The sequence below is a fragment of the Passer domesticus genome, chromosome 5 (genome assembly GCF_036417665.1).
Source record: "Passer domesticus isolate bPasDom1 chromosome 5, bPasDom1.hap1, whole genome shotgun sequence".
Classification (NCBI taxonomy): domain Eukaryota; kingdom Metazoa; phylum Chordata; class Aves; order Passeriformes; family Passeridae; genus Passer; species Passer domesticus.
The window spans coordinates 54,173,391-54,189,311 of NC_087478.1; the positions used below are offsets into that span (position 1 = coordinate 54,173,391).

A 15,921-nucleotide genomic window follows, 5' to 3' on the forward strand; every position below is an offset into this window, starting at 1 on the left:
TTATGAAAATCTTTCCAGCTATCAATGTGCTAAGAGCATGAATACATATCACAACTTAGAGTGGCACTAAATATTGGCTATATTGTATTCTCTAAACAAAATTACATATTTGACTGTTTCTAATCATATATCATCACGATATAAGAGTTACATCATTGGTATTGTTGATATAATTGGTTTTTATTATATCTTACTCTTACATATGCTAATTGATATGCTTTCTTGCATATAATATGAATACAGGGGATATATATATCTATATAGATACAAATTAAAAATCTAGACCTTTATATATACAAAATATCAGGTCAGCTGCAACACAGTTGCAGGTACAATGCTGACCTAAAGTTTTCCCATGCAAGAACAAGGAGAAACACCATCCATTATCTGATCCCAAACACTGCCCAGGGATGGTGGAGTCTCTCTCCCAGAGACAGTCAAGAACCTTGATCGGAACGCAATCCTTTGTAGTGCACGGCGGGAAGACCTGGCTGGAGCAGCCCTGGATCAATTGATACCACCAGTGGTCCTTTCAAACATTCCCTCATCTGGCATTCTGAGTTCCCCAGCACAATTACAAGATGTTCTGCAGTAGAAAGATGCATTTTGGGTCACCAGTTCCAGATACATTGATCTTTCTGTGCAGAAACAGGCACAGCTCCAAAGACTGCAGTGATGAACCGCCTTTGAAGAGTCACAGGCTGGTGCTGCTGGCCTTCCCCCTGCTTCCTACCCAAAAATGCTCAACCCCATCAGCACCATCAGTAAGCTCTAGACAGCTGGAACACCCCCTTACATTGATGGTGACCCCAGCGCCTACCCTTCCCTTCCTGTCCCTTCTGCAGTGTTACAAATATATATAAAACGGAGGGAGAATATTAGAGGGGGCCATAGAGTCGGCAATTCGGGCAGTCTGTTCCTTCCGAATACCGCAGGCAGTGGGAGAAGAAAGAGGGTGATGCACCTGGGAATTAGGATAAAAAAGGAAGCTTCGCCCTTGTCCTGAGTCTCAACAATTCCAGACACGCCATGGGAAATGTCCCTTGGCCTCTCCCTCTACTCCAATAACATTACAGGACTCCTCTGTGTCTTTCCTGGATCCAACCGCTGGTGGTGTGAAGGTTTTTGCACACAGGGAGACACCCTTCTCCTTCAGTGCCCATTCTCCAGCTCTTCTCTGCTTTCTCACGCACCTAGAAGCCCGTGTCCTTGCTGCTGCACGGATCTCCCACGGCTCTCTGCCAGCCGCACTCCAGAGCTCCCAGCTCCAGCTGGCAGGGCCTCAGCGCCCGTCCTCTGCCCTCCTTTCCTGACGGCCACAGCAGGCCCTGCTTGCTGCCCTCATGGTGGCACTCCTGGCCCCAGTGCTCTCCAAGGCCTTCTGCGGGGGCACCTTCCTGCGGCCTTTCAGTCCCTGCGCTAGGCCCAGCAGAGACCTGAGAGGGGCTGTGGACAAGGGCCTGCTGGGACAGCACCAGGCCCAGTGGCTTCCCACTGACAGCGGGCAGGCTTGGGCTGGAGATGTGCAAGAAATTCTCGCCTCTCAGGCTGCTGAGGCCCTGGCCCGCGCTGCCCACAGCAGCTGTGGCTGCCCCATCGCTGGCCGTGTTCCACGCCAGGCCGCACACGGCTTGGAGCAAGCTGGCCTAGTGCAAGGTGTCCCTGCCCTTGGCAGCAGGGTTGCAACAAGACCATTTCTAAGGACCCCTCCAAGGCAAGCTCCTCTGTGATTCTGTGATCACTGGGGCCGGGGGCAGCTGGGCTTGATTTCTCATTAGAACCAGTGCAGCACTGCATATTTGGCTGACTTCAAGGAGACTCTTCACAAGCCCAGCTTCACAACTTTTTGACTTTTACCATGTTTACAGGTCTGCTTAAGATCAATAAAGTCTTGCACCATCCACGTTCTGGAATATTGTAGTTTATTGAATCAAGAGCAAAGCAGTTTCCAGGTTGCTACTCGTCAATGCACTAACTATAGAGCATCATGGTGTGTCCCCAGCAGTCAGAGACACCATCTATGGCTTTACTGCTACGTCAAAAACCATTCTTCTATGCAATAAAGAAGATGTAATAGTTATGTGTCTTACATATGTATCTCTTTTATGAAAATCTTTCCAGCTATCAATGTGCTAAGAGCATGAATACATATCACAACTTAGAGTGGCACTAAATATTGGCTATATTGTATTCTCTAAACAAAATTACATATTTGACTGTTTCTAATCATATATCATCACGATATAAGAGTTACATCATTGGTATTGTTGATATAATTGGTTTTTATTATATCTTACTCTTACATATGCTAATTGATATGCTTTCTTGCATATAATATGAATACAGGGGATATATATATCTATATAGATACAAATTAAAAATCTAGACCTTTATATATACAAAATATCAGGTCAGCTGCAACACAGTTGCAGGTACAATGTTGACCTAATGTTTTCCCATGCGAGAACAAGGAGAAACAGCGTCCATTATCTGATCCCAAACACTGCCCAGGGATGGTGGAGTCTCTCTCCCAGAGACAGTCAAGAACCTTGATCGGAACGCAATCCTTTGTAGTGCACGGCGGGAAGACCTGGCTGGAGCAGCCCTGGATCAGTTGATACCACCAGTGGTCCTTTCAAACATTCCCTCATCTGGCATTCTGAGATCAGCATCTTTGCACAAGGTGAAGCTCTCAGAGGCAAAATGGACTCAAAGAAGGAGGTGGGAAAATAACAGCATTTTCCTCTTGCGTGGTCCTTGATCTTTGTAGCCAGCCTGGTCATCACTGGATGCAGTGCTGGGGAGAAATGATGAGACGACACTGCTGCTGTTGAGGGCATAGTGCTGCTACGCAGCGTTTTCCCTTCCCCCTCTGTAGCCCACATCGTAGCCTCTTTTCCCGTTTACTGAGAGCTGTTCTCTGCCACCACGTGTGAGCCTCACAAGCACAGCTCTGTGCAGGAGCAGCTCCTTCACTGTTCATTTTTAAGGATCCGTTTGAACCACTGGTGCAGATCCACGTACTGGCTCATGGCCTGGGAGTGGGCAACCGGATCCATCACCAGGTCATGGAAGAGATTGCACGACCCGGCCATTAGGACCTCTGGGGGCAAATGGATCCCCTCAGGAAGCCTCTGGTTGCCCACAATGAAGTGATTGAGGCGTCTCACTTCCACACACGTGCGCAGACTCTCGCTGATATCCATCAGCCGCCTCACAAAATGTCTCCTGCGCCACTGTGACACGGGTAAGACGCTCAGGATGTGCATGACGATGGTCTTCATGGTGTAGGTGGAGAAGCCTAAGCCCAGCTGAAGACGAGTGAAGAATTGCAGGCATTTCAGGTGCAAGCTGTCAGGGGGAGCCCGCCTGGCGATGTACCTGAAGAACTTCATCTCGGCCACGGCGTAGCTCTCCGGCCAGATTGTGCTTGAGGTGTGGGCTTGCCTAGGCTGACTGCTTGCAAAGACATCTGAGTTGCCTTGCCGCACCCCAAACAGCATCTCAATCTGGTAGCTTTCTGTGCCATTGGTCACCTTGAACCGGCAGGAGCGTCTGGAGGGCAGCAGCACTAAATGCCATTGGTGTGACTGAGGCAAAGCCGGCCAGATTGCTTTCACCAGCTGGTAGAACCAGCGAGCAGTTTTCTGCACATCCAGGTAGCAGCCCGTGCACAGGGTATCGAGGAGGCTGGGATCCTGACACCCCCTCAGCTCCTCCTCAGGGTGGTGCAGGAAGCATAGCGTGTTGTCATCCTGCTGCTCCCTCGTGCAGGTGCACTCCTGCTGCACGCGGATGTGGAAGTTCCTCAAGCGCCTCTGCCCTGCAGTGCCCAGCTCTAGGTGGAAGCTGTGTCCTCGGGGAGGTGTCATGGGTATGAGCACCTGGTACACAACATCCTGCTCACGGGGACTCCAACCTTCGAAGGCACTGCCCACCCCGATAGCTCCATGCAGCACTGGATAGAAACTGTCGGACAAGACCCGTCGAAAGTAATATGCAAAATGCTTCATCAAGGTTGTTGTCCACGCGCATCCTTTTTCCAGGTCCTGCTCAGGCCACTGTATGCGCTCCATTATGATTCTTCCAAAGTTATCGGCACGATCACGGTATTCTTCCGCTTCATTTCCAACATCATTGATGTTTGCTGCATTTGCAGCCTCATTGCCAACTTCATTTGCAGCAGCACCTTCTTCATTTGCAGCAGCACCTTCTTCATTTGCAGCAGCATTGTCGGCTTCCTGTGCATTGCCATCATCATTGTTGTTTTCCTCCCCATCCACGTCGTTGTCTCCTTCTTCTTCGTTTCCGACACCTTCTTCGTTTGCATCCACATTTTCCACTTCCTCTTCATATACATCATCACTTCCTTCTTCATGCTCCTGTCTCCTCAGGCTCCCTTTCCTCCACATATACCACAGTGCCAAGAGAAGGAGCAGGAGCCCAGCAAGAGCCCAGACGTGCCAGTGCTGCCAGGCAGGGCAGAGCAGATCTCCCCAGGCCCAGACACCCTGCTTCAGGGCCAGCTGCTCCACCTCCCGCTCCAGACGAATCCTCTCCTCTTCCTGGAGCTTGGCACGCACCTCCATTCGCAGACGTGTCGCCTTGTCCAAGCCATCACCCACGGGCTGTGGGTACTGGACTACACTTTGCAAGAGCAAGAGCCACAATACCCAGGTATCCATGGTCTGCAAGAGGATGGAGAGAGAAGGCCTTGAGAGAGGCTGTGAGGGAGGCAGCTGGCATTGGGGACAGCAGGGACGGGAATCCCAAGGATCTGGGAGCAGGAAGGACAGGACCCCAGAGAGCTGGCAAGAAGCCAGGCCTGTTCCGCTGCTCCAGCAGCTGCAGCAGCAGCAGCAGCAGCAGCAGCAGCAGCAGCAGCAACAGCAGCAGCAGCACGGTGCCCTGCCCAAGGCTCTGCCATGAGGGGCTGTCCCTGCATGCAGGGGGAAAAGCCAACCCCGGGTGCAGCATTTCTGCCCCAGCCCTTGTCCCCAGCCCAGCCTCCCCGCCCCACGTGTGCACTCACCGCTTGCCCAAGCAATACAGGGCCAGCGTTACCTTGCTGGGGCCTTGTGTAGCTGCCCCCATTGTGACATGGCGTAATGATGTCAGGGACGGCACAGTACACCACAGCCAGCCCAGCCCCGCCCTTTGTCCCCACCCCAGCTCAGACTCTTGGAGGGGCCCTGGGGTGGCAGGGCCAGCCTTTCCGTGAATCTTCTTCAAAGAACTTCTCTTGGTCTTTCTCTTGTCTTTCTTATCAGCGGCCCTCCATTGGCAATCTCACAGATATCCATGGTGGAAGGCACCCTTGAGGATCATGGGGTCTAAAGCTTGACTCCGCACTGAGCTTCAGTTAAATCTCTGAGTCTATAAAAGGTGCAAGTTGGTTTCAGGCTTGCTGCTTTTCTGAAGGATGAGCATGACAGCATCCTCTTGCTTCCCCACAACCACTTGTGTACCAGGCCTCTGGGAGAGCACTCATGTCTTCTGCTCCAGAAAGAGTTCCCCAGCACAATTACAAGATGTTCTGCAGTAGAAAGATGCATTTTGGGTCACCAGTTCCAGATACATTGATCTTTCTGTGCAGAAACAGGCACAGCTCCAAAGACTGCAGTGATGAACCGCCTTTGAAGAGTCACAGGCTGGTGCTGCTGGCCTTCCCCCTGCTTCCTACCCAAAAATGCTCAACCCCATCAGCACCATCAGTAAGCTCTAGACAGCTGGAACCCCCCCTTACATTGATGGTGACCCCAGCGCCTACCCTTCCCTTCCTGTCCCTTCTGCAGTGTTACAAATATATATAAAACGGAGGGAGCATATTAGCGGGGGCCATAGAGTCGGCAATTCGGGCAGTCTGTACCTTCCGAATACCGCAGGCAGTGGGAGAAGAAAGAGGGTGATGCACCTGGGAATTAGGATAAAAAAGGAAGCTTCGCCCTTGTCCTGAGTCTCAACAATTCCAGACACGCCATGGGAAATGTCCCTTGGCCTCTCCCTCTACTCCAGTAACATTACAGGACTCCTCTGTGTCTTTCCTGGATCCAACCGCTGGTGGTGTGAAGGTTTTTGCACACAGGGAGACACCCTTCTCCTTCAGTGCCCATTCTCCAGCTCTTCTCTGCTTTCTCACGCACCTAGAAGCCCGTGTCCTTGCCGCTGCACGGATCTCCCACGGCTCTCTGCCAGCCGCACTCCAGAGCTCCCAGCTCCAGCTGGCAGGGCCTCAGCGCCCGTCCTCTGCCCTCCTTTCCTGACGGCCACAGCAGGCCCTGCTTGCTGCCTTCATGGTGGCACTCCTGGCCCCAGTGCTCTCCAAGGCCTTCTGCGGGGGCACCTTCCTGCGGCCTTTCAGTCCCTGCGCTAGGCCCAGCAGAGACCTGAGAGGGGCTGTGGACAAGGGCCTGCTGGGACAGCACCAGGCCCAGTGGCTTCCCACTGACAGCGGGCAGGCTTGGGCTGGAGATGTGCAAGAAATTCTCGCCTCTCAGGCTGCTGAGGCCCTGGCCCGCGCTGCCCACAGCAGCTGTGGCTGCCCCATCGCTGGCCGTGTTCCACGCCAGGCCGCACACGGCTTGGAGCAAGCTGGCCTAGTGCAAGGTGTCCCTGCCCTTGGCAGCAGGGTTGCAACAAGACCATTTCTAAGGACCCCTCCAAGGCAAGCTCCTCTGTGATTCTGTGATCACTGGGGCCGGGGGCAGCTGGGCTTGATTTCTCATTAGAACCAGTGCAGCACTGCATATTTGGCTGACTTCAAGGAGACTCTTCACAAGCCCAGCTTCACAACTTTTTGACTTTTACCATGTTTACAGGTCTGCTTAAGATCAATAAAGTCTTGCACCATCCACGTTCTGGAATATTGTAGTTTATTGAATCAAGAGCAAAGCAGTTTCCAGGTTGCTACTCGTCAATGCACTAACTATAGAGCATCATGGTGTGTCCCCAGCAGTCAGAGACACCATCTATGGCTTTACTGCTACGTCAAAAACCATTCTTCTATGCAATAAAGAAGATGTAATAGTTATGTGTCTTACATATGTATCTCTTTTATGAAAATCTTTCCAGCTATCAATGTGCTAAGAGCATGAATACATATCACAACTTAGAGTGGCACTAAATATTGGCTATATTGTATTCGCTAAACAAAATTACATATTTGACTGTTTCTAATCATATATCATCACGATATAAGAGTTACATCATTGGTATTGTTGATATAATTGGTTTTTATTATATCTTACTCTTACATATGCTAATTGATAAGCTTTCTTGCATATAATATGAATACAGGGGATATATATATCTATATAGATACAAATTAAAAATCTAGACCTTTATATATACAAAATATCAGGTCAGCTGCAACACAGTTGCAGGTACAATGCTGACCTAAAGTTTTCCCATGCAAGAACAAGGAGAAACACCATCCATTATCTGATCCCAAACACTGCCCAGGGATGGTGGAGTCTCTCTCCCAGAGACAGTCAAGAACCTTGATCGGAACGCAATCCTTTGTAGTGCACGGCGGGAAGACCTGGCTGGAGCAGCCCTGGATCAATTGATACCACCAGTGGTCCTTTCAAACATTCCCTCATCTGGCATTCTGAGTTCCCCAGCACAATTACAAGATGTTCTGCAGTAGAAAGATGCATTTTGGGTCACCAGTTCCAGATACATTGATCTTTCTGTGCAGAAACAGGCACAGCTCCAAAGACTGCAGTGATGAACCGCCTTTGAAGAGTCACAGGCTGGTGCTGCTGGCCTTCCCCCTGCTTCCTACCCAAAAATGCTCAACCCCATCAGCACCATCAGTAAGCTCTAGACAGCTGGAACACCCCCTTACATTGATGGTGACCCCAGCGCCTACCCTTCCCTTCCTGTCCCTTCTGCAGTGTTACAAATATATATAAAACGGAGGGAGAATATTAGAGGGGGCCATAGAGTCGGCAATTCGGGCAGTCTGTTCCTTCCGAATACCGCAGGCAGTGGGAGAAGAAAGAGGGTGATGCACCTGGGAATTAGGATAAAAAAGGAAGCTTCGCCCTTGTCCTGAGTCTCAACAATTCCAGACACGCCATGGGAAATGTCCCTTGGCCTCTCCCTCTACTCCAATAACATTACAGGACTCCTCTGTGTCTTTCCTGGATCCAACGGCTGGTGGTGTGAAGGTTTTTGCACACAGGGAGACACCCTTCTCCTTCAGTGCCCATTCTCCAGCTCTTCTCTGCTTTCTCACGCACCTAGAAGCCCGTGTCCTTGCTGCTGCACGGATCTCCCACGGCTCTCTGCCAGCCGCACTCCAGAGCTCCCAGCTCCAGCTGGCAGGGCCTCAGCGCCCGTCCTCTGCCCTCCTTTCCTGACGGCCACAGCAGGCCCTGCTTGCTGCCCTCATGGTGGCACTCCTGGCCCCAGTGCTCTCCAAGGCCTTCTGCGGGGGCACCTTCCTGCGGCCTTTCAGTCCCTGCGCTAGGCCCAGCAGAGACCTGAGAGGGGCTGTGGACAAGGGCCTGCTGGGACAGCACCAGGCCCAGTGGCTTCCCACTGACAGCGGGCAGGCTTGGGCTGGAGATGTGCAAGAAATTCTCGCCTCTCAGGCTGCTGAGGCCCTGGCCCGCGCTGCCCACAGCAGCTGTGGCTGCCCCATCGCTGGCCGTGTTCCACGCCAGGCCGCACACGGCTTGGAGCAAGCTGGCCTAGTGCAAGGTGTCCCTGCCCTTGGCAGCAGGGTTGCAACAAGACCATTTCTAAGGACCCCTCCAAGGCAAGCTCCTCTGTGATTCTGTGATCACTGGGGCCGGGGGCAGCTGGGCTTGATTTCTCATTAGAACCAGTGCAGCACTGCATATTTGGCTGACTTCAAGGAGACTCTTCACAAGCCCAGCTTCACAACTTTTTGACTTTTACCATGTTTACAGGTCTGCTTAAGATCAATAAAGTCTTGCACCATCCACGTTCTGGAATATTGTAGTTTATTGAATCAAGAGCAAAGCAGTTTCCAGGTTGCTACTCGTCAATGCACTAACTATAGAGCATCATGGTGTGTCCCCAGCAGTCAGAGACACCATCTATGGCTTTACTGCTACGTCAAAAACCATTCTTCTATGCAATAAAGAAGATGTAATAGTTATGTGTCTTACATATGTATCTCTTTTATGAAAATCTTTCCAGCTATCAATGTGCTAAGAGCATGAATACATATCACAACTTAGAGTGACACTAAATATTGGCTATATTGTATTCTCTAAACAAAATTACATATTTGACTGTTTCTAATCTCATCATGATATAAGAGTTACATAATCAGTATTGTTGATATTATTTGATTTTATTATATTTTACTCTTACATATGGTAATTGTTACGCTTTCTTGAATATAATATGAATAGAGGGGATATATATATATATATATATATATATATATATATATACACAAACTAAAAATCTAGACCTTTATATATACAAAATATCAGGTCAGCTGCAACACAGTTGCAGGTACAACGTTGACCTAATGTTTTCCCATGCGAGAACAAGGAGAAACAGCGTCCATTATCTGATCCCAAACACTGCCCAGGGATGGTGGAGTCTCTCTCCCAGAGACAGTCAAGAACCTTGATCGGAACGCAATCCTTTGTAGTGCACGGCGGGAAGACCTGGCTGGAGCAGCCCTGGATCAGTTGATACCACCAGTGGTCCTTTCAAACATTCCCTCATCTGGCATTCTGAGATCAGCATCTTTGCACAAGGTGAAGCTCTCAGAGGCAAAATGGACTCAAAGAAGGAGGTGGGAAAATAACAGCATTTTCCTCTTGCGTGGTCCTTGATCTTTGTAGCCAGCCTGGTCATCACTGGATGCAGTGCTGGGGAGAAATGATGAGACGACACTGCTGCTGTTGAGGGCATAGTGCTGCTACGCAGCGTTTTCCCTTCCCCCTCTGTAGCCCACATCGTAGCCTCTTTTCCCGTTTACTGAGAGCTGTTCTCTGCCACCACGTGTGAGCCTCACAAGCACAGCTCTGTGCAGGAGCAGCTCCTTCACTGTTCATTTTTAAGGATCCGTTTGAACCACTGGTGCAGATCCACGTACTGGCTCATGGCCTGGGAGTGGGCAACCGGATCCATCACCAGGTCATGGAAGAGATTGCACGACCCGGCCATTAGGACCTCTGGGGGCAAATGGATCCCCTCAGGAAGCCTCTGGTTGCCCACAATGAAGTGATTGAGGCGTCTCACTTCCACACACGTGCGCAGACTCTCGCTGATATCCATCAGCCGCCTCACAAAATGTCTCCTGCGCCACTGTGACACGGGTAAGACGCTCAGGATGTGCATGACGATGGTCTTCATGGTGTAGGTGGAGAAGCCTAAGCCCAGCTGAAGACGAGTGAAGAATTGCAGGCATTTCAGGTGCAAGCTGTCAGGGGGAGCCCGCCTGGCGATGTACCTGAAGAACTTCATCTCGGCCACGGCGTAGCTCTCCGGCCAGATTGTGCTTGAGGTGTGGGCTTGCCTAGGCTGACTGCTTGCAAAGACATCTGAGTTGCCTTGCCGCACCCCAAACAGCATCTCAATCTGGTAGCTTTCTGTGCCATTGGTCACCTTGAACCGGCAGGAGCGTCTGGAGGGCAGCAGCACTAAATGCCATTGGTGTGACTGAGGCAAAGCCGGCCAGATTGCTTTCACCAGCTGGTAGAACCAGCGAGCAGTTTTCTGCACATCCAGGTAGCAGCCCGTGCACAGGGTATCGAGGAGGCTGGGATCCTGACACCCCCTCAGCTCCTCCTCAGGGTGGTGCAGGAAGCATAGCGTGTTGTCATCCTGCTGCTCCCTCGTGCAGGTGCACTCCTGCTGCACGCGGATGTGGAAGTTCCTCAAGCGCCTCTGCCCTGCAGTGCCCAGCTCTAGGTGGAAGCTGTGTCCTCGGGGAGGTGTCATGGGTATGAGCACCTGGTACACAACATCCTGCTCACGGGGACTCCAACCTTCGAAGGCACTGCCCACCCCGATAGCTCCATGCAGCACTGGATAGAAACTGTCGGACAAGACCCGTCGAAAGTAATATGCAAAATGCTTCATCAAGGTTGTTGTCCACGCGCATCCTTTTTCCAGGTCCTGCTCAGGCCACTGTATGCGCTCCATTATGATTCTTCCAAAGTTATCGGCACGATCACGGTATTCTTCCGCTTCATTTCCAACATCATTGATGTTTGCTGCATTTGCAGCCTCATTGCCAACTTCATTTGCAGCAGCACCTTCTTCATTTGCAGCAGCACCTTCTTCATTTGCAGCAGCATTGTCGGCTTCCTGTGCATTGCCATCATCATTGTTGTTTTCCTCCCCATCCACGTCGTTGTCTCCTTCTTCTTCGTTTCCGACACCTTCTTCGTTTGCATCCACATTTTCCACTTCCTCTTCATATACATCATCACTTCCTTCTTCATGCTCCTGTCTCCTCAGGCTCCCTTTCCTCCACATATACCACAGTGCCAAGAGAAGGAGCAGGAGCCCAGCAAGAGCCCAGACGTGCCAGTGCTGCCAGGCAGGGCAGAGCAGATCTCCCCAGGCCCAGACACCCTGCTTCAGGGCCAGCTGCTCCACCTCCCGCTCCAGACGAATCCTCTCCTCTTCCTGGAGCTTGGCACGCACCTCCATTCGCAGACGTGTCGCCTTGTCCAAGCCATCACCCACGGGCTGTGGGTACTGGACTACACTTTGCAAGAGCAAGAGCCACAATACCCAGGTATCCATGGTCTGCAAGAGGATGGAGAGAGAAGGCCTTGAGAGAGGCTGTGAGGGAGGCAGCTGGCATTGGGGACAGCAGGGACGGGAATCCCAAGGATCTGGGAGCAGGAAGGACAGGACCCCAGAGAGCTGGCAAGAAGCCAGGCCTGTTCCGCTGCTCCAGCAGCTGCAGCAGCAGCAGCAGCAGCAGCAGCAGCAGCAGCAGCAACAGCAGCAGCAGCACGGTGCCCTGCCCAAGGCTCTGCCATGAGGGGCTGTCCCTGCATGCAGGGGGAAAAGCCAACCCCGGGTGCAGCATTTCTGCCCCAGCCCTTGTCCCCAGCCCAGCCTCCCCGCCCCACGTGTGCACTCACCGCTTGCCCAAGCAATACAGGGCCAGCGTTACCTTGCTGGGGCCTTGTGTAGCTGCCCCCATTGTGACATGGCGTAATGATGTCAGGGACGGCACAGTACACCACAGCCAGCCCAGCCCCGCCCTTTGTCCCCACCCCAGCTCAGACTCTTGGAGGGGCCCTGGGGTGGCAGGGCCAGCCTTTCCGTGAATCTTCTTCAAAGAACTTCTCTTGGTCTTTCTCTTGTCTTTCTTATCAGCGGCCCTCCATTGGCAATCTCACAGATATCCATGGTGGAAGGCACCCTTGAGGATCATGGGGTCTAAAGCTTGACTCCGCACTGAGCTTCAGTTAAATCTCTGAGTCTATAAAAGGTGCAAGTTGGTTTCAGGCTTGCTGCTTTTCTGAAGGATGAGCATGACAGCATCCTCTTGCTTCCCCACAACCACTTGTGTACCAGGCCTCTGGGAGAGCACTCATGTCTTCTGCTCCAGAAAGAGTTCCCCAGCACAATTACAAGATGTTCTGCAGTAGAAAGATGCATTTTGGGTCACCAGTTCCAGATACATTGATCTTTCTGTGCAGAAACAGGCACAGCTCCAAAGACTGCAGTGATGAACCGCCTTTGAAGAGTCACAGGCTGGTGCTGCTGGCCTTCCCCCTGCTTCCTACCCAAAAATGCTCAACCCCATCAGCACCATCAGTAAGCTCTAGACAGCTGGAACCCCCCCTTACATTGATGGTGACCCCAGCGCCTACCCTTCCCTTCCTGTCCCTTCTGCAGTGTTACAAATATATATAAAACGGAGGGAGCATATTAGCGGGGGCCATAGAGTCGGCAATTCGGGCAGTCTGTACCTTCCGAATACCGCAGGCAGTGGGAGAAGAAAGAGGGTGATGCACCTGGGAATTAGGATAAAAAAGGAAGCTTCGCCCTTGTCCTGAGTCTCAACAATTCCAGACACGCCATGGGAAATGTCCCTTGGCCTCTCCCTCTACTCCAGTAACATTACAGGACTCCTCTGTGTCTTTCCTGGATCCAACCGCTGGTGGTGTGAAGGTTTTTGCACACAGGGAGACACCCTTCTCCTTCAGTGCCCATTCTCCAGCTCTTCTCTGCTTTCTCACGCACCTAGAAGCCCGTGTCCTTGCCGCTGCACGGATCTCCCACGGCTCTCTGCCAGCCGCACTCCAGAGCTCCCAGCTCCAGCTGGCAGGGCCTCAGCGCCCGTCCTCTGCCCTCCTTTCCTGACGGCCACAGCAGGCCCTGCTTGCTGCCTTCATGGTGGCACTCCTGGCCCCAGTGCTCTCCAAGGCCTTCTGCGGGGGCACCTTCCTGCGGCCTTTCAGTCCCTGCGCTAGGCCCAGCAGAGACCTGAGAGGGGCTGTGGACAAGGGCCTGCTGGGACAGCACCAGGCCCAGTGGCTTCCCACTGACAGCGGGCAGGCTTGGGCTGGAGATGTGCAAGAAATTCTCGCCTCTCAGGCTGCTGAGGCCCTGGCCCGCGCTGCCCACAGCAGCTGTGGCTGCCCCATCGCTGGCCGTGTTCCACGCCAGGCCGCACACGGCTTGGAGCAAGCTGGCCTAGTGCAAGGTGTCCCTGCCCTTGGCAGCAGGGTTGCAACAAGACCATTTCTAAGGACCCCTCCAAGGCAAGCTCCTCTGTGATTCTGTGATCACTGGGGCCGGGGGCAGCTGGGCTTGATTTCTCATTAGAACCAGTGCAGCACTGCATATTTGGCTGACTTCAAGGAGACTCTTCACAAGCCCAGCTTCACAACTTTTTGACTTTTACCATGTTTACAGGTCTGCTTAAGATCAATAAAGTCTTGCACCATCCACGTTCTGGAATATTGTAGTTTATTGAATCAAGAGCAAAGCAGTTTCCAGGTTGCTACTCGTCAATGCACTAACTATAGAGCATCATGGTGTGTCCCCAGCAGTCAGAGACACCATCTATGGCTTTACTGCTACGTCAAAAACCATTCTTCTATGCAATAAAGAAGATGTAATAGTTATGTGTCTTACATATGTATCTCTTTTATGAAAATCTTTCCAGCTATCAATGTGCTAAGAGCATGAATACATATCACAACTTAGAGTGGCACTAAATATTGGCTATATTGTATTCTCTAAACAAAATTACATATTTGACTGTTTCTAATCATATATCATCACGATATAAGAGTTACATCATTGGTATTGTTGATATAATTGGTTTTTATTATATCTTACTCTTACATATGCTAATTGATATGCTTTCTTGCATATAATATGAATACAGGGGATATATATATCTATATAGATACAAATTAAAAATCTAGACCTTTATATATACAAAATATCAGGTCAGCTGCAACACAGTTGCAGGTACAATGCTGACCTAAAGTTTTCCCATGCAAGAACAAGGAGAAACACCATCCATTATCTGATCCCAAACACTGCCCAGGGATGGTGGAGTCTCTCTCCCAGAGACAGTCAAGAACCTTGATCGGAACGCAATCCTTTGTAGTGCACGGCGGGAAGACCTGGCTGGAGCAGCCCTGGATCAATTGATACCACCAGTGGTCCTTTCAAACATTCCCTCATCTGGCATTCTGAGTTCCCCAGCACAATTACAAGATGTTCTGCAGTAGAAAGATGCATTTTGGGTCACCAGTTCCAGATACATTGATCTTTCTGTGCAGAAACAGGCACAGCTCCAAAGACTGCAGTGATGAACCGCCTTTGAAGAGTCACAGGCTGGTGCTGCTGGCCTTCCCCCTGCTTCCTACCCAAAAATGCTCAACCCCATCAGCACCATCAGTAAGCTCTAGACAGCTGGAACACCCCCTTACATTGATGGTGACCCCAGCGCCTACCCTTCCCTTCCTGTCCCTTCTGCAGTGTTACAAATATATATAAAACGGAGGGAGAATATTAGAGGGGGCCATAGAGTCGGCAATTCGGGCAGTCTGTTCCTTCCGAATACCGCAGGCAGTGGGAGAAGAAAGAGGGTGATGCACCTGGGAATTAGGATAAAAAAGGAAGCTTCGCCCTTGTCCTGAGTCTCAACAATTCCAGACACGCCATGGGAAATGTCCCTTGGCCTCTCCCTCTACTCCAATAACATTACAGGACTCCTCTGTGTCTTTCCTGGATCCAACCGCTGGTGGTGTGAAGGTTTTTGCACACAGGGAGACACCCTTCTCCTTCAGTGCCCATTCTCCAGCTCTTCTCTGCTTTCTCACGCACCTAGAAGCCCGTGTCCTTGCTGCTGCACGGATCTCCCACGGCTCTCTGCCAGCCGCACTCCAGAGCTCCCAGCTCCAGCTGGCAGGGCCTCAGCGCCCGTCCTCTGCCCTCCTTTCCTGACGGCCACAGCAGGCCCTGCTTGCTGCCCTCATGGTGGCACTCCTGGCCCCAGTGCTCTCCAAGGCCTTCTGCGGGGGCACCTTCCTGCGGCCTTTCAGTCCCTGCGCTAGGCCCAGCAGAGACCTGAGAGGGGCTGTGGACAAGGGCCTGCTGGGACAGCACCAGGCCCAGTGGCTTCCCACTGACAGCGGGCAGGCTTGGGCTGGAGATGTGCAAGAAATTCTCGCCTCTCAGGCTGCTGAGGCCCTGGCCCGCGCTGCCCACAGCAGCTGTGGCTGCCCCATCGCTGGCCGTGTTCCACGCCAGGCCGCACACGGCTTGGAGCAAGCTGGCCTAGTGCAAGGTGTCCCTGCCCTTGGCAGCAGGGTTGCAACAAGACCATTTCTAAGGACCCCTCCAAGGCAAGCTCCTCTGTGATTCTGTGATCACTGGGGCCGGGGGCAGCTGGGCTTGATTTCTTGGTTCTCATTAGAACCAGTGCAGCACTGC

The 15,921-nt window shown here is 51.8% G+C and overlaps 2 protein-coding genes across 2 annotated transcripts; both read right to left on the reverse strand.

Annotated features, from left to right (window-relative positions):
• Positions 1–2,972: 2,972 nt before the first annotated feature.
• LOC135301446 (inositol 1,4,5-trisphosphate receptor-interacting protein-like 1) lies at positions 2,973–5,094 on the reverse strand. Its single transcript, XM_064421601.1, has 3 exons — positions 5,033–5,094; positions 4,511–4,647; positions 2,973–4,399 (listed from the first exon to the last, which is right to left on the reverse strand). The coding sequence occupies exons 1-3, from the start codon at positions 5,092–5,094 to the stop codon at positions 2,973–2,975; spliced, it is 1,626 nt and encodes a 541-aa protein (XP_064277671.1).
• Positions 5,095–10,038: 4,944 nt separating this feature from the next.
• On the reverse strand, positions 10,039–12,160 carry LOC135301447 (inositol 1,4,5-trisphosphate receptor-interacting protein-like 1). The gene is made up of 3 exons (XM_064421602.1): positions 12,099–12,160; positions 11,577–11,713; positions 10,039–11,465 (listed from the first exon to the last, which is right to left on the reverse strand). The coding sequence occupies exons 1-3, from the start codon at positions 12,158–12,160 to the stop codon at positions 10,039–10,041; spliced, it is 1,626 nt and encodes a 541-aa protein (XP_064277672.1).
• Positions 12,161–15,921: the final 3,761 nt, after the last annotated feature.

Excerpts from the sequence above, each read along its gene's own strand:
- LOC135301446 (XM_064421601.1), bottom strand. The coding sequence starts at position 5,094 with ATGGGGGCAGCTACACAAGGCCCCAGCAAGGTAACGCTGGCCCTGTAT. Across the intron at positions 4,648-5,032 it reads CTGTATTGCTTGGGCAAGCG|TGTAGTCCAGTACCCACAGC; the intron begins GTGAGTGCACAC and ends GCTCTTGCAAAG. Across the intron at positions 4,400-4,510 it reads GCAGCTGGCCCTGAAGCAGG|GGAGCCTGAGGAGACAGGAG; the intron begins GTGTCTGGGCCT and ends TGTGGAGGAAAG.
- LOC135301447 (XM_064421602.1), bottom strand. The coding sequence starts at position 12,160 with ATGGGGGCAGCTACACAAGGCCCCAGCAAGGTAACGCTGGCCCTGTAT. Across the intron at positions 11,714-12,098 it reads CTGTATTGCTTGGGCAAGCG|TGTAGTCCAGTACCCACAGC; the intron begins GTGAGTGCACAC and ends GCTCTTGCAAAG. Across the intron at positions 11,466-11,576 it reads GCAGCTGGCCCTGAAGCAGG|GGAGCCTGAGGAGACAGGAG; the intron begins GTGTCTGGGCCT and ends TGTGGAGGAAAG.